Source organism: Rattus norvegicus, chromosome 15, assembly GCF_036323735.1.
Source record: "Rattus norvegicus strain BN/NHsdMcwi chromosome 15, GRCr8, whole genome shotgun sequence".
NCBI lineage: Eukaryota > Metazoa > Chordata > Mammalia > Rodentia > Muridae > Rattus > Rattus norvegicus.
Window position 1 is genome coordinate 27,441,860 of NC_086033.1, and position 20,801 is coordinate 27,462,660.

At 42.8% G+C, this 20,801-nt stretch overlaps 1 protein-coding gene and 2 non-coding genes across 7 annotated transcripts; 2 read left to right on the top strand and 1 right to left on the bottom strand.

The window, feature by feature from the left end:
* On the bottom strand, positions 1-20,620 carry Rab2b (RAB2B, member RAS oncogene family). Of its 5 annotated transcripts, XM_063274230.1 has the most exons (9): positions 20,479-20,617; positions 20,197-20,268; positions 16,582-16,649; positions 14,221-14,250; positions 9,502-9,584; positions 9,212-9,304; positions 4,434-4,545; positions 3,166-3,234; positions 1-2,062 (listed from the first exon to the last, which is right to left on the bottom strand). In XM_063274230.1, the coding sequence occupies exons 1-9, from the start codon at positions 20,522-20,524 to the stop codon at positions 1,958-1,960; spliced, it is 678 nt and encodes a 225-aa protein (XP_063130300.1). In that variant the 5' UTR covers positions 20,525-20,617; the 3' UTR covers positions 1-1,957.
* Positions 15,247-15,353, top strand: LOC120097299 (U6 spliceosomal RNA). Its single transcript, XR_005494509.1, has one exon. It is a non-coding gene; the product is annotated as a U6 spliceosomal RNA (small nuclear RNA).
* Positions 17,680-17,772, top strand: Snora72 (Small nucleolar RNA SNORA72). The gene has a single exon (XR_005494444.1). It is a non-coding gene; the product is annotated as a small nucleolar RNA SNORA72 (small nucleolar RNA).
* Positions 20,621-20,801: the final 181 nt, after the last annotated feature.

Consider the following 20,801-nt stretch of genomic DNA (forward strand, 5'->3'; position numbering starts at 1 on the left):
TTGGATCATGCATATATTTAATAGTAAAATGGTCATTAACAATAAAAATTAGAAAATTTGGTGAGACCTCAGTTCTGTGAAAGAAAATGAGACAAGTAAAAAAGACAGGTGTCCCAGGAGGTGAAGCAGGCAAGGAGTGAAGCAGAGGCAGACTGGGCTGACAGGGTTACAGATTCTAAGGTGTGGGTAAAAAGGTCCCTACTTATCTGAGTCTTGGTAGCAGGCATTCTTACTGTAGGCCACACAGAATGAAGGCAGTTACAGTGAGGCAGGACAGAAGAGCAATGAGAACCCAGGTAAGGAGATGGGGAAAACCAGGATACAGTTACACAGAGACAACTCCAAGGCCTTTTGTTTCTTCTAAAGTCTTAAGTTTTAAAGCATGTCACTTAAATTCCAGATGGTGAGTTACACAGGGCACAGTAACGGAATGGTGGTATGGACTAAGGTGACAGGGACCTGCTCTCGTAGAGCTTACAACCTACAGGAGACAGATACTCCCCCTTCACCCTCCTCAAAAGAACACTATAAAACATATTTACAAAGTAAAACACATACAAATAAATATGCATATGAATAACATAGGAATGCTAACAAGTATTGTGTTAACAATTGCTTAGGGCTCCCTATGTCAGTCAGTGAGCATTTCCTCAAGGAAAAAAGTGTCAGTATAATGTTAGCAGAGGGTAAGAGGGTAGAGCATGTGCAAAGGTACAGAAGCTAGTATAAATATGTCATATTCAGTGACAAATTAGCTTGGTTAGAGTAAACGTTCAATAGAGATCTGATTAGGGAGAATGCACAGCTGCCTGGGAGTCTGAAGCCTCAGGACCCCAAGTTCAAGGCCTGTAAGTTCAAGGCCAGCCTCAGCAACTTGTCTCAAAACAAAAAGTAGAAGAGAAGGCTCCTGAGGGGAAAGCTCAGAGGTACAGCACTTACCTAGCATGTTTAAGAACCTATCTTAATTTCTATGACACATGGCTCACGCACGCACAAGAATGATGACACAGTAGAGAGCAATTTGATGAAAGAAACTGTAATGCTAGAACTGGTCCTTTAAGCAAAATGAACAATTAGTGTTTTCTTAGGTAAGGGTATGTGGCAACAGGTCCAGTACCAACTCCACTGCTCTCAAAGTTCTGTAGTTAAGAAACAGAACTAGCAATGAAAAGGGCCAGCAGGTCTAGCCTAAGCGTGGCGCTCCAGGTCCCTGTAAGAGATGTGGGCTCCTAAGGAACGATGCTTAAGGTTGTACACACACACACACCAAATGAAAAGAAACTAGCAGTGAGACAGTATGGAGGCCCTCAGCTTCTATGGAAACGCTTATGAAATGACGAGCAGGTTTCCAAGGCAAGGAAATAAATGTAATGAGATAACTATGTATATAGATCTATCATCCAAAGGCTACTCAGATCCCTAATTCTAAATGTTCAATCAGAACATTCCCCCACCTTAGTTACTAAAAATTGGGTGAGGAACAAATATGTATTTTTTCTTTTTTACTTTCTCTTTCTTTCTTTTTTTTTTTTTTTTCTTTTTGGCTTTTTTAAACATATGGCCTAGTGAAACTTATGTAGTCCAGACTGACTTCAAAACTCCTGGCAATCCTTCCGCCAAAAGTCCCCAGTGCTGGAATTATGGGTATGTGCCATCACGCATAGCAGATAGATGTTGATCTTAGTAGGTTGTTTGCTTGACTACCGCGACAATCAGCTTTGATCCTAACATTTTAGAAACTAGAGGATGAAAGAGTCGTAGTCTAGGCAGAATGCTCATGTCCCGAAAGGAGGACAGGTCTGAAAGGGCCCAGTTTTCTCCTCGTGTTTTAAGTGGAAGGGTGAAATCGCACTGAAAAGAGGCTGCTCTCAGCCAAAGCAAGGAAGACCTCTTTTGTTAAGCTGACTGATCTGAAACTGTTCCAGGAGAGGAAAAACAGAGAGTTCAGGCCAGGTGTTCAGCAGCAGCCAGAGTCAGGCCCTATGTCGGAGGAGTTCTGCTGAGAGGGGCATGGCCCCACCAATGAGATCGACTGCTGGGGCCCAATCTTGATGCCGTTTGCCTATAAAAGAGAAAAGGCAACAATCTTGTGTGAGAGTTGAGGGGAATGGGAAGGACAGACAGAGATAAAGGAGAACGCTTTACTTAAATTCTCATAATGGTGCTCTCCAGCCAGCTGCTGGGGGAGAATGACATGCAACAGGAAGAGTGAGGTGACTGGCTGTGAGGAGAACCAGCTGACGAGGGTGGGGTTTGCTTGTTTCAAGGTCACTGCTGCACACAGATTTCATAGCTGTCAGCAGAAGTCAGGTGTGACAGAGGGGGAGTTCAGCAGGGGAAATGCTTGCCATGTAAGCATCACACGTAAGCACCAGGACCACAAGTTAAGAGCCCTAGAAACCCGACAGGAGCCAGATAGGCATGGCAACTCACCTGCAATCCCAGTCCTTGGAAGAAAGACACACACACAGGGAGTTCCCAGAGCAAACCCTCCCTCAACATGTAAGGTGAACAGCAATGGAGAAAGACACCTGTTGCCAACCTTGGGCCTCCAGATGGACACCCACACTTTTGCCTACACATATGTGAACATGCATATATACGCATACATATCACACACACAAGATAAAAAATTCTTTTTAAAGAGTAAGCAAAGCAAAAGAGAAGAAGTGGCAAATTAACATATGAGTCTTCTTGGTTTTGTCCCAGAGCTCACTCCCTCTCACTCCCTCTCAAGCACTCTCCCCCAACTCCTCACTCTCTCTCTCATATATTCTACACTAGTAAGAAACTGAGGTCAAGGGGTTGGGGATTTAGCTCAGTGGTAGAGCGCTTACCTAGGAAGCGCAAGGCCCTGGGTTCGGTCCCCAGCTCCGAAAAAAAAAAAAGAACCAAAAAAAAAAAAAAAAAAAGAAACTGAGGTCAAGGAGAAAAACTCTCATATTACATAAGTCTATAGACTGCTAACATCTCTTTCAACATTATGACGTTCAGACTTGAGAGAAAACAGAAACTAATGATGGGTTCTTAGATCCCTGTACTTAAAAAAAAAATAAAAATAAATAAAAAAAAATCTGTGGTTAGTGTGACATTGGGCAGGAATACTGACATTCCAGGAAGCTGCTACCAAGAAATTTGCCAGGGCTAACACCAAATCCTTCTCACCTCATTGTGGACATCAAATAAACCTTGCTGGATCTTCCTATGTATTTCTTTGGCTGTATTAATGTAGGCCTGGAGGAGATAGGAATCATTTATCAGTCTTAAATTTAAGTAAAGAAATGAGAGAAATACAAATATTTTTATTTGGATTCCTAAGGTGAATTAAGAATCTGGAACCTCAGCACTGAGGAGGTGAGGTAAGGAGATCACACGTCTGAGGCCAGCCTGGTCTACACAGTGAATTCCAGACCAGCCAGGGTTAGCCAGAAACACTCTATCTCAAACTGACTAAATAAAACCTGAGAATAATTAATAAACAGTAGAAAGGAGTAATACAAAGAATTCCAGCTAGAAATGGTGATGGAGCATGCCTTTAATCCCAGCGCCAAGGAGGTAGTGGCAAGTGCATCTGTGAGTTCAAGGCCAGCCTGCTCTACATACATAGCTAGGTCTACGCCAACCACAGCTACACAGTAAAATCCTGTCTACGCCAACCACAGCTACACAGTAAAATCCTGTCTCAAAACAACAAAAATCAATCCAAAAAAGATAATCTCAGCCAGATGGTGGTGGTCTACTCCTTTAATCCCAGCACGAGGGAGGTTAGAGCCAAGTGGATCTCTGAGTTCAATGCCAGCTTGGTCTACAGAGTGAGTTTCAGGACAATCAGGGCTGTCTCAACACACATCCCCACCCCCACACAAACTTATCTCCACAAATGTCCTTGTAAAAGCCATTGAATAGATGTGGTGTTGCATGCCTGTCATCCCGATACTCCAGGGACTAAAGCAGGAGGATGCAAGTTTGAGGCCAGCTTGCCCTACACAGCAAGTTCTGGCGTAGACTGATCTACAGAGCACCTGAAGAAACAAAGCCACCACCACAATAAAACACATTGAGTACAGTTAGAAAAAGGTGATCCTATAGTTACAGGTGCTGATGTTCCTAGGTCATATAAGGTTAGCAGCCTCGCAACTAAAACAAATACACTCAGCTGGACAATACAGTCAACACCCGTTGTCACGACCAGGATAGTTTCTGTCAGATCCCAAGTAAGGTGATTTGTAAATAACAGTGGTGTCTAATCCATATGTACCAATTAATTTTATCTAAGGCAAAAGTAAAGCCTTAGGAATTCGGGTGAAAGAGAATGGGAGCAATCCCTTGGAAGGAGACGGTCACTCTGACCACAGTACATTCTTGTTTACCCATGTCCTATGGTGAACAGAATAGTGTCACCTCTGAGACACTCCCCACTTCTGTAATAATACCTCTTCGACATTGCAGGCTGTCTTGGCTGATGTTTCCATGAATATAAGGCCATGCTCACGAGCAAAGGCCTCTCCTTCTTCTCTTTTCACATCCCTTCGAGATTCTAGATCACTGTAAGACATTAATAAGGGAGGACACTTTAAAGATTTAAGAGAAGGGGGTAACCATAGTTCTAAAAGGATCCCACAGCAGTTTAAAACTGCCGAATGATGCTGGAAACATGTAGATCATACATGACACTCTTTTGTGTAGAATTAATTGACTTCTGTAGTCTCTTGGAAGATAATGTTCATATTCATAATCGCTTCTGCATGACTGAAGATAATACCGTTCTGTTACAGAGAACAGGCTTAGAGAACCCAAGTCACTCAAGGTTCCCTATGTCCTTCCAGGTGGGATCAAGGACAGCATGGCAGAGATGATGGGGGGGTGGGGTGGTGATTTACTAGAAGCTCAAGCCTAAGGATTTCTCATCCTCTAGAGAAGACGCTTTTCTTTTTCTTTCTTTTCTATTTCCTGGGTTCTTTTCTGTTTTCTTTTCAAGACAAGGTTTCTCTGTGTAGCCCTAGCTGACCTGGCAACTTGCTCTGTAGACAGGGTGGCCTTGAACTCAGAGATCAGCTTGCCTCTGCCTTCCAAGTGCTGCAATTAAAGGCGCATGCCCTTTCGTGCCTGATTCTTTTCCTAGCATAAACTCATGAGAGATTAAGCTAGGACTTAAGAGAGGAGTCACCTTAACTCTTGCTAGTCTTGTTTCTACTTTGTATGGAAAAGACTTAGCACTTCGGAATTAGAGAAAGTGATAGGATGGAATTATGTGATATAGGGAGAAAAGGAGCCCAAACCAGAAATGAGTAAAGTTGCATGGAGAGTCCAGGAAAGACAAACAAGTTAGTGAGAACGCACAGGACGCACAGGATCAAATGACCTGGGCTCATAGGGGCTCACAGAGACGAACCAACAACCAGGAAGCTGGCATGGAGCTAACCTGGACTCTCTGAATACATGTTACGGTTGTGTAGCTTGTGCTGTGTTCTCCTAACAGTGGGAACAGGGGCTATCTCCAAGTCTACTGCTTGCTTCTGAGACTCTTTTCCTCCTCCTGGGCTGCCTTGTCCACTCTTACAGCAACTTGATATGCCACGTTTAGTTGATATCCATGAGAGACCTGCCCTCTGAAGAAACACAGGAGTGGATGGAGTGGGGGAACTACGAGCTCTATGGAGGGGAAACTGTGGTAAGAACGTAATATATACGAGACTTTTTTTTTTTAAAAAAGCTGGTGGAAACAGTAAGATTGACCTGCCTTTTTTATTTATTTATTTTTTAAGATTTACTTATTTATTATATATAAGTACACTGTAGCTGTCTTCAGGCACACCAGAAGAGGGCATCAGATCTCATTACAGATGGTTGTGAGCCACCATGTGGTTGCTGGGAGTTGAACTCAGGACCTCTGGAAGAGCATCCAGTGCTTTTAGTCATTGCTATCTCTCCAGCCCCCTGGCTTTTATTTTCAAATGGGATTTTTGTATTTTGTTTTGTTTGGTTGAGACAGGGTCTCTTTATGTAGCTCTGGCTGTCTGGAAACTTGCACTGTAGACCAAGTTGGCTTACACTGAGATATCCACCTGCCTCTACCTCCTGAGAGCTGGGATTAAAGATGTACAACATTTCTGCCAAGAAGATTCTAGCCTTTTAATCATTTAGAAGGAGGAAGTAGAGGAGGGAGAGGAGGAGGAAGAAGAGGAAGAGGGAGAAAAGGGAGAAGAGGAGGAGGGAGGAGAAAGTGGTACAGTAGTAACAGTTGCTGTTGTTTATTGCTTTAATCAGAGTTACTATTGCTGTGACGAAATACCATGACCATAAGCAAGGAGAAGAAAGGTTTATCCAGTTTAAGCTTCCACATCATCCTCTGTCACTGAAGGAAGTCAGTCAGAACTCCTTAAACAAGGCAGGAACTTGGAGGCAGGAGCTGATGCACAGGCCACAGAGGGGCGCTGCTTACTGGCTTGTTCTTCATGGCTTGTTCAGACCGCTGTATTTTAGAACCAGCCCAGGGATGGCACCACCCACAAAGGCCTGAGTCCTCTCCCATTGATTATTAAGAAATTGTCCCATGCCGGGTGTGCTGGAGCATGCCTTTAAACTCAGCTTGACTAACACGTACAAAGAACGGGGTTCATGTCAGGACTAGCTGTGTGGAGCTTGCACTTAGAACATAAAAGCAGGAGGAATAGAAGACCCAGACTACCCACAGCTAGTATGTTCAAGGCCAGCTTGCAACACCTGAGTCTGTGTCCAAAGAAGCCTGTTAATTTCAATATATTTTATTTATTGATTATTTATTTACTTGTTTGTTTGTTGTGTGTGTATGTTTTCCCTGTGTGGGCATACATGTGACTTGGCATGTATGTAGAGGTCAAAAGGCAGCATGTGGCAAGGCTGGCTCTCTTTTTTTTTTTTTTTTGGTTCTTTTTTTCGGAGCTGGGGACTGAACCCAGGGCCTTGCGCTTCCTAGGCAAGCGCTCTACCACTGAGCTAAATCCCCAACCCCAAGGCTGGCTCTCTTTACCATGTATGATCCGGGTGAAACTTTGTCATCAGGCTTGGCAGCAAGTGTCATCAGCTACTGAACTGTCACAACAACCCAAACTGCGCCTCAGTTCTAATTTACTTCATCTTTAAGACATTTTTAAAAATTATGTGTATGCATTTGTTTATGTGTGAATGCCATTTGTGTGGGTACCGGGAGGCCAGAAGAGGGTGTGGGGTATGGGATCTCCTGCGGCTGGAGATTCAGGCAATGGTGTGCTATCTGATAAGGAGCTGAGAACAGAACTCAGATCCTCAGGAAGAGGAGCAAGAAATCTTCACGCCCTGAGCCATCTCTCCAGCCTGCTTTTGGGTTCATCTAGCCCAGGCTAATGTCCATCTCTCTATGTATTCAAAGATGGCTTTAAAACCCTGATCCACCTGCCTCCACCTACCACATCTTGGGATTACATGGTGGTGTCTGGCTATTGATTTGATTTTTTTAAATATACTTCCTTGTTTATCTATTTATGTCTGTCTCTCTGTCTCTTGTCTCTGACTCTGTCTCTGTCTCTGTCTCTCTCTCTCTGTGTGTGTGTGTGTGTGTGTGTGTGTGTGTGTGTGTGTGTGTGTACACATGCATATCATCTGCATCATGGTGTACAGGTGGAGATCATAGGACAACCTTCAGCAGTCAGTTCTCTGAAGAACTGGGCCCATACCATACAGGGCCCAGGGACTGAACTCTGGTTGTCATGGTTGGTAGCAGGCCCCCAAAACATCTCACTGACCCTGACAGAGTTTTGATATATAGGGCAATCTGGCCAAGAACTCACTATATAGCCCAGGCTGGTCTCAAACTTGTGAATCTCATGCCTCTGCCCCACAGTGCAAACAGATATGCACCACTACATTAAATCTAAGCCAGGGGTTTCTTTTGTCCTATAAATACATTTTTTTCCCCTGAAACTAGAACTACAAAGTGTGGCCGAACTGTAAACTGGAATGCTGGTGAACTACTGGGAGGAATGCAACATGGGACTGCTGCAGGGAAAGCACTGTGGTGGTCCCTCAAAATTTCAACACACAAAGTCCACGTGATCCAGTAATCCTGCTGATTCTGTAGCCAGAAGAACTACAAGGAGAAAACTGAACAGATATATATCTTTGTTCCCATGTTCATGACAATATTGGCCAAGTGGCAGCAGCCCAAAGTGTCTACAGAGAGAGGGATGAATGAAATCTGGTAACAGTGCACAGTATAATCCCCCAAAAAACAAGGTTTTTTTTTTTGTTTGTTTTGTTTTTTTTGTTTTTTTTTCGGAGCTGGGGACCGAACCCAGAGCCTTGCGCTTGCTAGGCAAGTGCTCTACCACTGAGCTAAATCCCCAACCCCTAAAAAACAAGTTTTAAAACATGCTACAGCATGTACAGAGCTCCAAAGACACCATGCTAGATAAAACAAGCCTCTCATAAAAGCACAAGTGCTGTGTAACTCTACTCACATGAGGGATTTATAAGGAAAGAATGTAGGGCCTGGAGTGTGATGGTGCAGCTCTCTAGTGAGGCTAGGGTAGCGAGACTGAAGCCAGCCTAAGCTACACGAGGCCCTGTTTCAAAAATAACAGAAGGAAAAAGACAGACACACACAGAGACAGACAGACAGACAGACAGAAGATGCTGAGGAAGACCCTGAGGGCAGGATGGATTCAATGATTCTAAAATCTGAGAAAATGAAAAGTTGTTAAGATGAATAATGGTAAGGTTTGCAGAACCACTCTATATGTTTAGGGCTATAGAATACTCTAGGAAGTACTTAAAATTGTAAATGTTATATAATATATATATATCTTACCATACTAACATTTCTTACTAAGATTGTATATTAAGAAAATCTGGGGGGCTGGGGATTTAGCTCAGTGGTAGAGCGCTTACCTAGGAAGCGCAAGGCCCTGGGTTCGGTCCCCAGCTCCGAAAAAAAGAACCAAAAAAAAAAAAAAAAAAAAAAAGAAAATCTGGGTATCAAGAAATTTAATATCAATCAAATGGCACAAGCCTACAGTCCCAGCCTTTGAGAGGTAGAGGCAGGAGGATGGCAGCATGTTCCAGGCCATCCAAGGCTACTTCACAGAGACCTGGTCTCTAAAACCAAACAGAACAGAACAGAGCAGAAAGAAACTCAGTATCTACAGGGAAAGTTCGATGCCTCCTGGTAACTGGTATTTACAAAGCTAGAATTTACCTCTTATTCCCAATCAGCATTATAACCATGTTGGAGCTGGAGTGCTGGCGGGCATCCTCTAACCATGAGGTCAGGTGGTTGAAGGTTTCACGTCTGCAGCAGAACAATTTAGAATGTGGGTCAGGAGCCTGTTTCAAAAGGCCAAAGTTGCTCCAAATGCATGAGAAAGAGTGGGTGGTCACATGGATGCCAAAAAGCAGCTGGCCAACCCCATGTCCTTAGCAGAGGCCATAGACAGAGGACAGCTTCGGGGAGTCAGGAAGAACCCTCCCACATGCCAGCCAGCTCACCTTGTGATGTCATACACCAGCAGGGCTCCAGCTGCTCCCCTGTAGTAGGAACGGGTGATAGAACGGAAGGACTCTTGCCCAGCCTTTACCATCAACATGGCAACAAAAAATCCCAGTAAAACTAGGTTATTTCCAAAGAAGTGACTTGCTCACATGCCACCCTAAAACAAAGAGTTTAACTAAAGAAAGAACTTGTGCTAGGTTAAAAATCACCACCACCACCACCACCACCACCACCACCACCACCACCACCACCACCACCACTAACTACCATCATCATCTGAGGAAAAGGTGCCTGAACAGGGAGAAGCCCAAGTAGACTATTTTTCAGTAAGAACTCGACTGAGATTGCAGGTAGGTCAAGTACTACTTATGAGATTGTCCATCAAACCGTTACATCTTTATTATCCTTAGGTCCCATACACCCGATGCCAAGAGCATGACACCAACGACCTTCATACACATTTCCCAATACCCGACAAGCTGGAAATGGGACTGGAAACTCAATCCCAAATATGACATCGAGTACACTACATTACTCTTATATTTTTGGTTGTGAGCCTAGCCTTTAACAGCCGTCTCTCCAAGCCCTACATTTTATTACTTGTTCTATTTTTATTATCTATAAAAAATTTTAGAATGCCAATACCCTATGCAATGGAAGGCAAATTCCAATGTAACAATGCGGAAACAAAGAGCTAAGCAACTGAGCGTATGCTGAGTAATCCCTGCACTTCTATGATAACAGCAAGCACATCTGGACATTCCTCGATGAGAGCCTGTCTGCGGTGGGAAGTAACAAGAAGGCATCAATAGGAAATGATGCCCAGGACGTATGGTGGCAGTGCACACCTTTAACCCCAGCACTCAGGAGGGAGAGGCAGGCACATCTCTGTCAGTTTGAGGCCAGATTGGTGTACAGAGCGAGTTCCAAGACAGCCAGGACTACACAGAGAAACTTGTCTCGAAAAACCAAAAAAGGAAAAAAAAAAAAAAAGAAAGAAAAGGAAAAGAAATTTGTTCATAATTTCATCTTATGTTTGATGGGTCCAAAATATTACTTTATATATAACTGAGCAATTAATCCCTCCCACCCTACCCTCACCCCCTGTACACTAGATACCTTTTCTTTCTTAAAGATAGATTTATTTATTTTTATTTATTTATTATATATAAGTACACTGTAGCTGTCTTCAGACACACAAGAAGAGGCCACCAGATCCCATTGCAGATGGCTGTGAGCCACCATGTGGTTGCTGGGAACTGAACTCAGGACCTCTGGAAGAGTAGCCAGTGCTCTTAACCACTGAACCATCTCTCCAGGCCTACTTTTGTTTTCTTAACATAGTATTTCGTTTATTTTATTTTTGTTTAGTGGAACCTCGGGTGTCATTTAAGTAAAAACACTGGGCTGCTGAGATGGCTCAGGTATTGAGAGTTCTTACTGCTCTATCAGAGGATGGGAGTTCAAATCTCAGTTCCTACACTGGGCAGCTTACAAATGTCTGTAAGTCCTGGTCCACAGGATCCAATGCACTTGTGTGGCCTATATGAACACCTCACACATACATGCACACACACACACACACACACACACACACACACACACACACACCACACACACACACACACACACACACACACACACACACACACACACACACACGTGGACACAGCCTGGTGTGCTGGGGCCAGCTTCTACCACTAGAAGTTATATAGCATCATAGAGCTTAGGACACTGAAGCCAAAGAACCCTGAGTTTGAGGCCGGCCTGGGTTACAAAGCAAGACCCTGCCTCAAAAAAAAAAAAAACAAAACAGAAAGCCACACAAAATGTTCAATCATCCTGTTAGAAAAGTTTTAACACTTTTGGAATAATTTCTCCTCATAAAACTCAGGAAATAAAAGTCATCCTTATTCTATCCAGGAATTCTGTAATAGAAACACGGGAACATAAGTGGCTTTTATTGTACACCATCAACAGGTAATGGTGCTGAGACTACAGTGACATTAAAATGCTGCTTGCGTTTTATTTAACTTCACATGCATGAGTGTTTGCACGCATGCCTGGTGTACATCATGTGTACGTCTGGTGCCCCTGGTGCTCGGACGCTGGCACTGCCTCCCCTGGGACTAAAGAGATGGATAGCTATGAGCCACCACGTGGGTCCTGGGGATCAAGCTTAGGTCTTTTGAAAGAGCAACAAGTCCTCTTAAACACTGAGTCATCCTCGCCTCTACAATAACATGTAAACTATTATTTTTCCCTAGCAGTGTATCATAAACCTTAAGAGATAATCACATATATTAATTATCCCATTTAACTCTCCTAGGAGCCCTAAAGTAGATTGATATTATTCTTCTTCAAAAGTGGAGGGGGGAAAAAGGCTTAAAGGGGCAAGTTCAATAACTGACCAAAAAGCACACAGTAGAGCTATAAATGCAGGGCCATGGTGTTCACAGCACAGAAGCATTTCAATCGAAACTGGGGTATAAATGTTAACTAACTTCCAGGGACTTTCTCCCCACACACACCTCTGAAGGCATCAAACAGTTCCTTAGCCTGTTAGGATTCTGATAGTTCTATAATTACTACATCTTCCAGAAATTACTATGAATTAATTCTGGAGACACGTTTAAGATTTGGAAAGCACTTTTGTCCACCAAGAACTCTGAAGAATTTTATATTTGCTCTTCTGGGGTCCTGTTTTTGCTTTTATTTCTTACTTTTGTTCTCTTCTGCTCTACTCTCAAATCTTCCTCCGTCCTCCTGATAGGGTGAGTTGGCACACACTGGGAGCCCAGTACTTAGGAGGCTGAGACGGAAAGGAGATCGCCTAGCCAGCCTAAGCTACACAGTGAGCCAGTCCCAAAAATGGAGGCAAGGGTGGGAGGATGTGGGGGTAGGGGCTTATGACAAACACAAAGACAATCATGGGACGGCTCCCAGTTGACAATCAGGAGACTTAACATCAAATCTCTACTGCTCCAGGCTATTAGATCACATTATGAACCACCGAGATTGGGTTATTTACGGGAAAAACCTGGTTTTAGTTGGGGGTGTGGCTCAGCCTTAGCACACACAGTAATCAAAGAGCTTTCTGCCTGAATATTGTAAATAAGTAGATTAAACAGTCGACAGGGAGTGAACAAAGGATTCTTAAGAAATAACCATAGAGAGTCAGAGGGAGTCAGGGGAACGGATAGGGAGATGCACAGGAAGCGGAAAGGAGGGACAGTCCGTTTGAAGCAAGTTTTGACAGAGGGGCATGCCTCCTGGGACCTTGGCTGAGGAGACGGTCCTCTGGGCGCTTTCTCTGCCCCTCTGAGCTCTCGGGTTTTCACCTCTCACTCCTGAGCTCTTCATTGGTAAAATCCAAAGACTGAGATTTTGTTTGAAAAGCAACACTTCACTTTTTTCACGTCAGTCATGTTCATGAGCACTTAGGAGCCAGTGGATTGAAAAGACTGTCTAGTTCAACTTAGTGGGTCCATATCGACCTCAAATATTCTTGTCCTCAATCAGCTAAAAATGTCTAAAGCAGCAAATAGCTAACGTGGGGTTTTCGTGTTTGGTTTCATTTTGTGGAATTCTGTAGCTCTGACTAGCTTACAACTCCTGATGTAGCTCAGGCCAGCCTTGAATTCATGTTGCTCCTCCCTCTGCTTTCAGCACTGGCCTATGGTTGTTTGAATGAGAATGGCCCCTCCCAGGTTCATACGTTTGGGAAGGATTAGGGGTATGGCCTTGAGGCAGGAGGTGTATCACTAGGGTTTTGACATTTGGCCTGCTGATCAGTATGTAAAGCTCTCAGCTACTGCTCCACTATCATGCTTGTCTGCTTCCCACCATGATGATCATTGAGTATAGACCCTAAAATGGTAAAGAAGCCCCTAACGAAGTATTTCTTTTATAAGGGTTGTCTTAGTCATAATGTCTTCTCACAGCAATAGACATAGAAGCTAATTTATACCCACTGGTTTCACCCTTTGATAGTTTGTAAGAACTTATATCTTGACCTGGGGAGGAGGGGGTGTTCATTCTTAGAAATACAAAAATTAAAAGATAATAAAACCTGAAATAAAACATACGGATATCTGCAATATCTAGTTGGGGGAGAATTATAACAATGACCTAACTCACAACACTGAAGAAAGGGAGTGCCTGGGGTTGGGGATTTGGCTCAGTGGTAGAGCACTTGCCTAGGAAGCACAAGGTCCTGGGTTCAATCCCCAGCCCCGAAAAAAAAAGAAAAAAGAAAAAAAAAAAAAAAAAAAAAAAGGGAGTGCCTGACAACTGACTGGAGAGACAGCGGAAACCCTGACAATAAAGTGAGCTTTCTTAGGCTGTGTGGGGAAAGTGTTAAAAAAGAAAATCTGGCCAAATGAGGCAAAGTCTGAAAGTTAGGGCTGTCTGTCTGGAGTTACACACTGTTAGAGACAGACAGGAAGTGAGCCATGATCTTACAGTGCGATCCAAAAGGGTGAGATGAAAAAGCCTGACCAGTGGAGACACAGCCAACAGACTTAAAGACTACATCCAAGTGTAAAGCACATGATTAATAAAGCATCCGAAAGTGGCAGCAAACTTGGAGACTCCCAGAAAAGGGCTCTGCCGGAAGTGGCCCACAGAGGGCTGTCTATGATCAGGGAAGAGAGGGTTGGAACAGAGAAGAAAACAATAGAGAAAAAAGAAAAGGAAAAATAACTTGTACATGCCTGTAGGTATGAAGGTTCTGGCTCTGAGTTCTGAGGGAAAAAACGTGATAAAATCATAAGAAATAAACAAAAAAGGAAGAGATTTTAGCTAAATACTATGAACCATTTTCTAGTTCTCTTTATCTAGAACAGCAACTATGATGGTTTCCTTTGGAGAAAGAACAATATAAATTAAATGAAATATCGCACAAAAAAAAATCCATCGAGATTAGACAAAACTACACTACACCATGCCAAACTTTGAGAGTCCTGCATTGATTAAAATTTAAAACACCGGCAACTTTTGCCTTCAATTCTCATTTCTGGGCAAATAGTCCACAGAGATTCCCAAACATTTGTATGAAACTGTAATCATAAATTAGAATGTTTAATGAAGCTGTGCGGTGGTTGAAAACTCGACACAAAATGAATGTCCATCAATGCAGCGGAGGCCAGATAAATAAATACATGGTACATACACTCTGTGACTATGCGCTTGTTAAAAGAAGAGAGTCAGATCTGCACTACCGATAGAAAATTTCTCCAGGGGGTTGGGGATTTAGCTCAGCGGTAGAGCACTTGCCTAGCAAGCGCAAGGCCCTGGGTTCGGTCCTCAGCTCCGGAAAAAAAAAAAGAAAATGTCTCCAAAATATCAAAACTACTATACAAACAACACACCTATGTCTACTCTTGTCACAATTCTATACATATTAATACTAATGAAAATAAAAACCTTGGGCTGGCAAGATATCTCAGTAAGCAAAGTATTTGTCATGCAAACCACACAGCCTGAGATTGTCCTTGGAACCCTTTCTTTTTTTTAATTTTTTTAAAGATTTATTCATTTATTTTATGCATGAGTACACTGTAGCTGTCTTTAGACACAGCAGAAGAGGGCATCGGATCCCATTAAAGATGGTTGTGAGCCACCATGTGGTTGCTGGGATTTGAACTCCGGACCTCTGGAAGAGCAGTCAGTGCTCTTTTTTTTTTTTTTTTTTTTTTAAATTGTTTATTTTTTTTTTTGCACATATACTAAAATTGGAAGTGCTCGCTTCGGCAGCACATATAATAAAATTGGAACGATACAGAGAAGATTAGCATGGCCCCTGCGCAAGGATGACACGCAAATTCATGAAGCAGTCAGTGCTCTTAACCACTGAGCCATCTCTCCAGCCCGGAACCCTTTCTTGAAAAGATGCAATGATACCCACTCCACAATACTGTCATCTGACTTCCACTCACACCGGGTCACATGCATAAACTGTCAAACACATCAGCAAAAAATACATTTTTTTAATTTAAAAAAAAAAAAAAGTCTGGAGAGGTGGCTCAGTGGTTAAGAGCACTGACTGCTCTTCCAGAGGTCCTGAGTTCAATTTCCAGCAACCACATGGTGGCTCACAACCATCTGTTATGGGGATTTGATACTGTCTTCTGGTGTGTCTGAAGACAGTGACAGTGTACCCACTACATGAAATAAATAAATAAATAAATCTTAAAAAAAAAAAAAACACATTACTTGCATCTGTTCTAATCTACCTACCTATCTATCCTATCTATATCTACCTATTTATTTATTTGTTTGTTTTATGTATCTATTCATTTTATTTAAGTTAGACAGGTCTAACTCTGTAGCCTGGCTGGCCTGGAACTCACTTTGTAAGCTAGTCTGTCCTACAAAAAATAACACAGAAAGATCTGCCTACCTCTGCATCCCCAGTGCTGGGATTAAAGGCGAGTGCCACCAGTGCCTGGGTGACAAGTTCTACTACTTAGGAATTTCAATGCACAGAAGTGCGAAAGAATACACACTGAATCATAGTGGATTCTTCCAGCAGAATAGCACCAACGTGACAAGGAAAAGGGCCTATGTAAGAGGATGCTCACTTTTGGCTATATACACTTTTATTGTTTTTTTTTTAATTTTTTTTTTTACTGTATTAATTCTTTTTTAATTTGTTTTGTTTTTTTTTTAAGACTTGGTTTCTCTGTATAGCCTGGGCTATCCTGGAACTCACTTTGTAGACCAGGCTGCTCTTAGAGATCTACTTGCTTCTACCTTCCTGTGAGTCAAATCATTTAAAATAAAAAAGGTTTTTGGTTTTTGACCTGAGTATCTCCTCAGTATGTAATCCCTCCTGGCTTTCTTGGGCTTCTTGCCTCATCCTACAGTTTTAAAACTACAGGTGTCGGGGTTGGGGATTTAGCTCAGTGGTAGAGCGCTTGCCTAAGGTCCTGGGTTTGGTCCCCAGCTCCAAAAAAACAAAAAAACAAACAAACAAAAAACTACAGGTGTCTTAGCACTGCACATGGCTGCATTAGCTTTTATTGGTATAGCTGGGTCTTGGTCTGGTACTAAACTGTTTTGCCTTCTCTTACCGTATCCCAGATTTGCAGTTTGATTTGCTTTCCATCGATGTTGACCATACGTGCTCCAAACTCCACACCTGTCAGAGAAGGTCAAGAGAATGACTATGACCTCGATGAACACACACACACACACACACACACACACACACACACACACACACATTAATCTAGAGGCTCATACTGTTCCCCACTGTTAAAATAGCAAGTCCTTTGTCTTCACTCACTGACATCCAGTCCAATATGCTTATTGCTCCAATTGAATCTGTGTTCCTTTTAGTTTCTTTTCTAGAATTAAAAATCCACGGACGGGGGATATAGCTCACTTGACACAGTGCTTGGCCTAGAATGCAGGAAGCCCTGGATTCAATCCCCAGCACCACATAAAACCGGGCACAGGACTGAAGAGATGGCTCAGCAGTAAAAGCAAAGCGTGTATGATCTTCTTGGACTGGAACTGGTCTCCCTCATCAGATAGTTCATCGCTGTAACTCCAACTCCAAGGGATCCAATGCCCTTTCCCGGGCTCAATGGGCACCTGCGCACTCATGCACATGCGCGCCCACACACATGCCCCAAGAACCCCTTAACCGGGTATGGCAGTGCATGTAATCCCAGCTCTCAAGAGGTAAAGGTAGGAGTGCTAGGGAGTTCAAGGTTGTTATCACATGTACAGCAAACTCAAGGTTGGCCTGAGGCTACTCTACAGCGCCAGGTAGAACTCAGTGACAGTGCAAGTGCTTAGTGCAAAACTCACTAGGTTTAATCCCCTGCACCAAAAAGAAACAAGTGGATTCTAAGTGACAGTGACCTAAGGAGAATACCCAGATGCAGATAAGGGAACAGAGCTAATTAAGATAAAATAAACACAAGTAGTCTCGGTTCTGATTTTATAGTCAGGGTAACATTTGCTGTATTAAGACCACGGAAGGCGGGGGCTGGAGAGGCGGCTCAGTGGTTAGGAGCAGAGCAGAGTTTGATTCCCAACATCCATGTCCAGGGGCTCACAACTACCTGTAACTCCTGCTGCAGGGGGTTCGACAATCTCTAGCGTTTGCAGGCACCTGTATGAACATGTGCAAATACATATGCACATACATACAAACAAAGATTTAAAAAATCTGAGGAGTGAAAAACACCACATATGTGTTGCCAGAGCTAGTTCTTTTCCTATGTCTGGTTTTACAAATTCTGGTAATAAATTAAGTTTGATTTATTTAAGGTCTTCAATTTATTCAATAAGGTCTTTGATTTATTTAAGGTCTTCAAAAGGCCTTAAAGTAAATCAACTAATTACATATAATTATATGTAATTAGTTTTAGATTATTAGATTATATGTAATTAGTTATTAGATTATATGTAATTAGTTGATTTACTTTAAGGCCTTTTGAAGACCATGTGGTTGCTGGGATTTGAACTGAGGACCTCTGGAAGCACAGTCAGTGCTCTTAACCACTGAGCCATCTCTCCAGGCCCTGCTGATCATCTTTTCTTAGCCTTAAGAAAAGTGGCACCACGGTTACTGTAATGATTTACAAATAGTATCTGAAGAATGTGTACTCAGGACAAAGCAAGTTCCAGGACAGCCAGGGCTATACCGAAAAACTCTTCTCAAAAAACAAAACAAAACAAACAAACAAAAAACGGTATAGCCACTATAAGAAAGCTTTGTGACAACCAGTTTCCATAAAATGAATTGCAAAGCTACAATTCATAGAAAAATATTCTAGAAAATTGAAAATTCCAGGACAGATAAAACTTAAAAGAGGTGAACTCTGAACCCTGACTGGATAATATTTAATTCTTTATTTTTTTTTCCAAACAACTTCTGAACTGTTTGAAAGTATTTTTTTAGACTTATTTAATTTTATAAATGGGTTTTGCCTTCCTGTCAGTATGTGTAACATATGTGGCTGCTACCTGTGGAGGCCAGAAGGAAGCAAAAGATCCCCTGGAACTTAAAGGACGGATGATTATGAGCCTCAGTGTGGGTGCTGGGAATTGAACCCTTGTCCTTGGAAGCGCAATCAGTGCTCTTAACTGCTGAATCCTCTCTCCAGCCCCGCTGAAAGCATTTCTTCACAGTGTCTCAGAGTGCTGACTACTAGTTCTGTGTCTGAAGTAGCACTTCTTAACTGCAAGTCTAAAACTATTTTCATTTGCAATTAAGGAAGCTGCCTAAGAAACAGGTCTTCAAGGACAAAATATCTTCAACCATCAGTAATTCCCAGAGTACATTGGTAATAACCTCTCTCAAAGCAGTATAGAAATTGAAAAACTGGGGTTGGGGATTTAGCTCAGTGGTAGAGCGCTTGCCTAGGAAGCACAAGGCCCTGGGTTCGGTCCCCAGCTCCGAAAAAAAAAAAAAAAAAAAAAGAAATTGAAAAACTGATACAGCTTTTGGCATTTTTCTATTTCAAGGCAAAAATTCATCTCTTTCAAGGACAATATTTCAAAAACAAACAAACAAAAAAAAAACCCTCACTGCATCATAAGCAGACAATTCATCCCCTTTTCTATTTTCAAAATAGTATTTTGCACATAGCATTTGAATTCATATTTCCAAGAAAGATTACTAATCTAGCTTGCTTTTAGATATGATACAGTACTGATTCAGTCATCCTATGTAAATATATTCTCTATATAAATATTTTTACTTTAAGGTGCTGTATAAAATACCTGTTACCTCAACAAAAATCAAAAGATATTTTTTGAAGAAAAATCACTGTCAACTTTTTTTTTTTTTTAGAACAATAAGAATGTAATTTCAATGAGTAAGAAACTAAAAAAACGGGGTTGGGGATTTAGCTCAGTGGTAGAGCGCTTGCAAGGCCCTGGGTTCGGTCCCTAGCTCCGAAAAAAAGAAAAGGGAAAAAGAAGAAAAAGAAAAAAAAAAAAAAGAAAGAAACTAAAAAAAACAGGCTGAGCACAGTGCTTCATATCTAATCCCAGCATTTAAGATGTAGGGGTAGGAAGATCAAGACTTATTTAAAGTCATTGTCAGATTACCCATGGAGTTCAAAGCCAGTCTCGGGACAAAAATAAACTTAAGAAAGCCCATGAGATGGTACATGCCTGTAATCACAGTGCTTGGAGGCTAACGCAGGAGGATTTCTGGGAGTTCGTGCCGGGTGTGGGTTATATAGTGAATCTGAGGCTAGTATGAACTAAATAGCCAGAATTTGCCTCCAAAAGAAGAAAAGGTGGAGGAAAAAGGAGGTAGAGGTGGAGGAAGAACTGGAAAGATCCTTACATTGGCTTTTACCTCTCCAGTCCTAAAAGGATCGGTCGGTGTTTCCTTTGAAAAGCATGTGAGGCTGGTAGTTAACCACAAACTACGGATGAGTTTAATAAGCATGTTTCTGTGGAATTTTTCCATAAGCATTCAAGTTGCATTTGAAGAAAAAAACCCTACGACTAGTATGTATCTTACACCCATCTCTAAAGTTACCTTTCAATCATTTACTCTCCACTTACCAGCTTTTATCGTTTTTCATATACCATGACTTCAGACAAAGGTAGCGAGAAGTTAACTTTTTATTTAGAATACCGAGACTGTTAGCTTTCTCCTTTCGCAGTTCTGCGAGCTAGCTTTTATCTGTTCTGGGACCAGGAGATAAGCTTACCTATTGTGAGGTCGTGCACAGGCTGGAACCGCTTGTCGGTAAACTGAAGGAGGAGACATGACTTCCCCACACCTGAAAAATAACGGTGTGCATTAGATGCAGGTCACCCAGGAAGCCGCAAGCTCCCAGGAGGGGCACAGGGTCTAAGGGAGGGGCAGAGCCCCGCCCCCGGAGCTCGCCCCGCCCCCTCCACTCAACTCCGCTCGCCCCGCCCCGCCCGCAAGCCGATTTTGGAGGTAGGATCCCCGCCCCAGCCCCGAAGGCGGTCCGTTGGCGGGTTACCTGTGTCTCCGATGATGATGTACTTGAAGAGATAAGCGTAAGTCATGGTCCCGAGGTGTCGGTGTTCCGGGTCCTCCCGATTTCCACAGCCACTTACCTCCGACCTCTCTAGCCGCTCAATCTACGGATCTCCTTATTTGCCTCCACTCCAGCCCTTCTAGCTCAAGCTGCGTCTCTATTGCTCTCCCCAGAAATCTTCGCCGGATCCCGAATCCAGGACACCGCCTCTAGGGCCGCCCCATGCTCTTCTACATGCCATTATCCCACCAAGCTCCAGGGGGCGACAGCGACCTTCGGGCAGCTCGGCTAGCGACTGGTTGCGT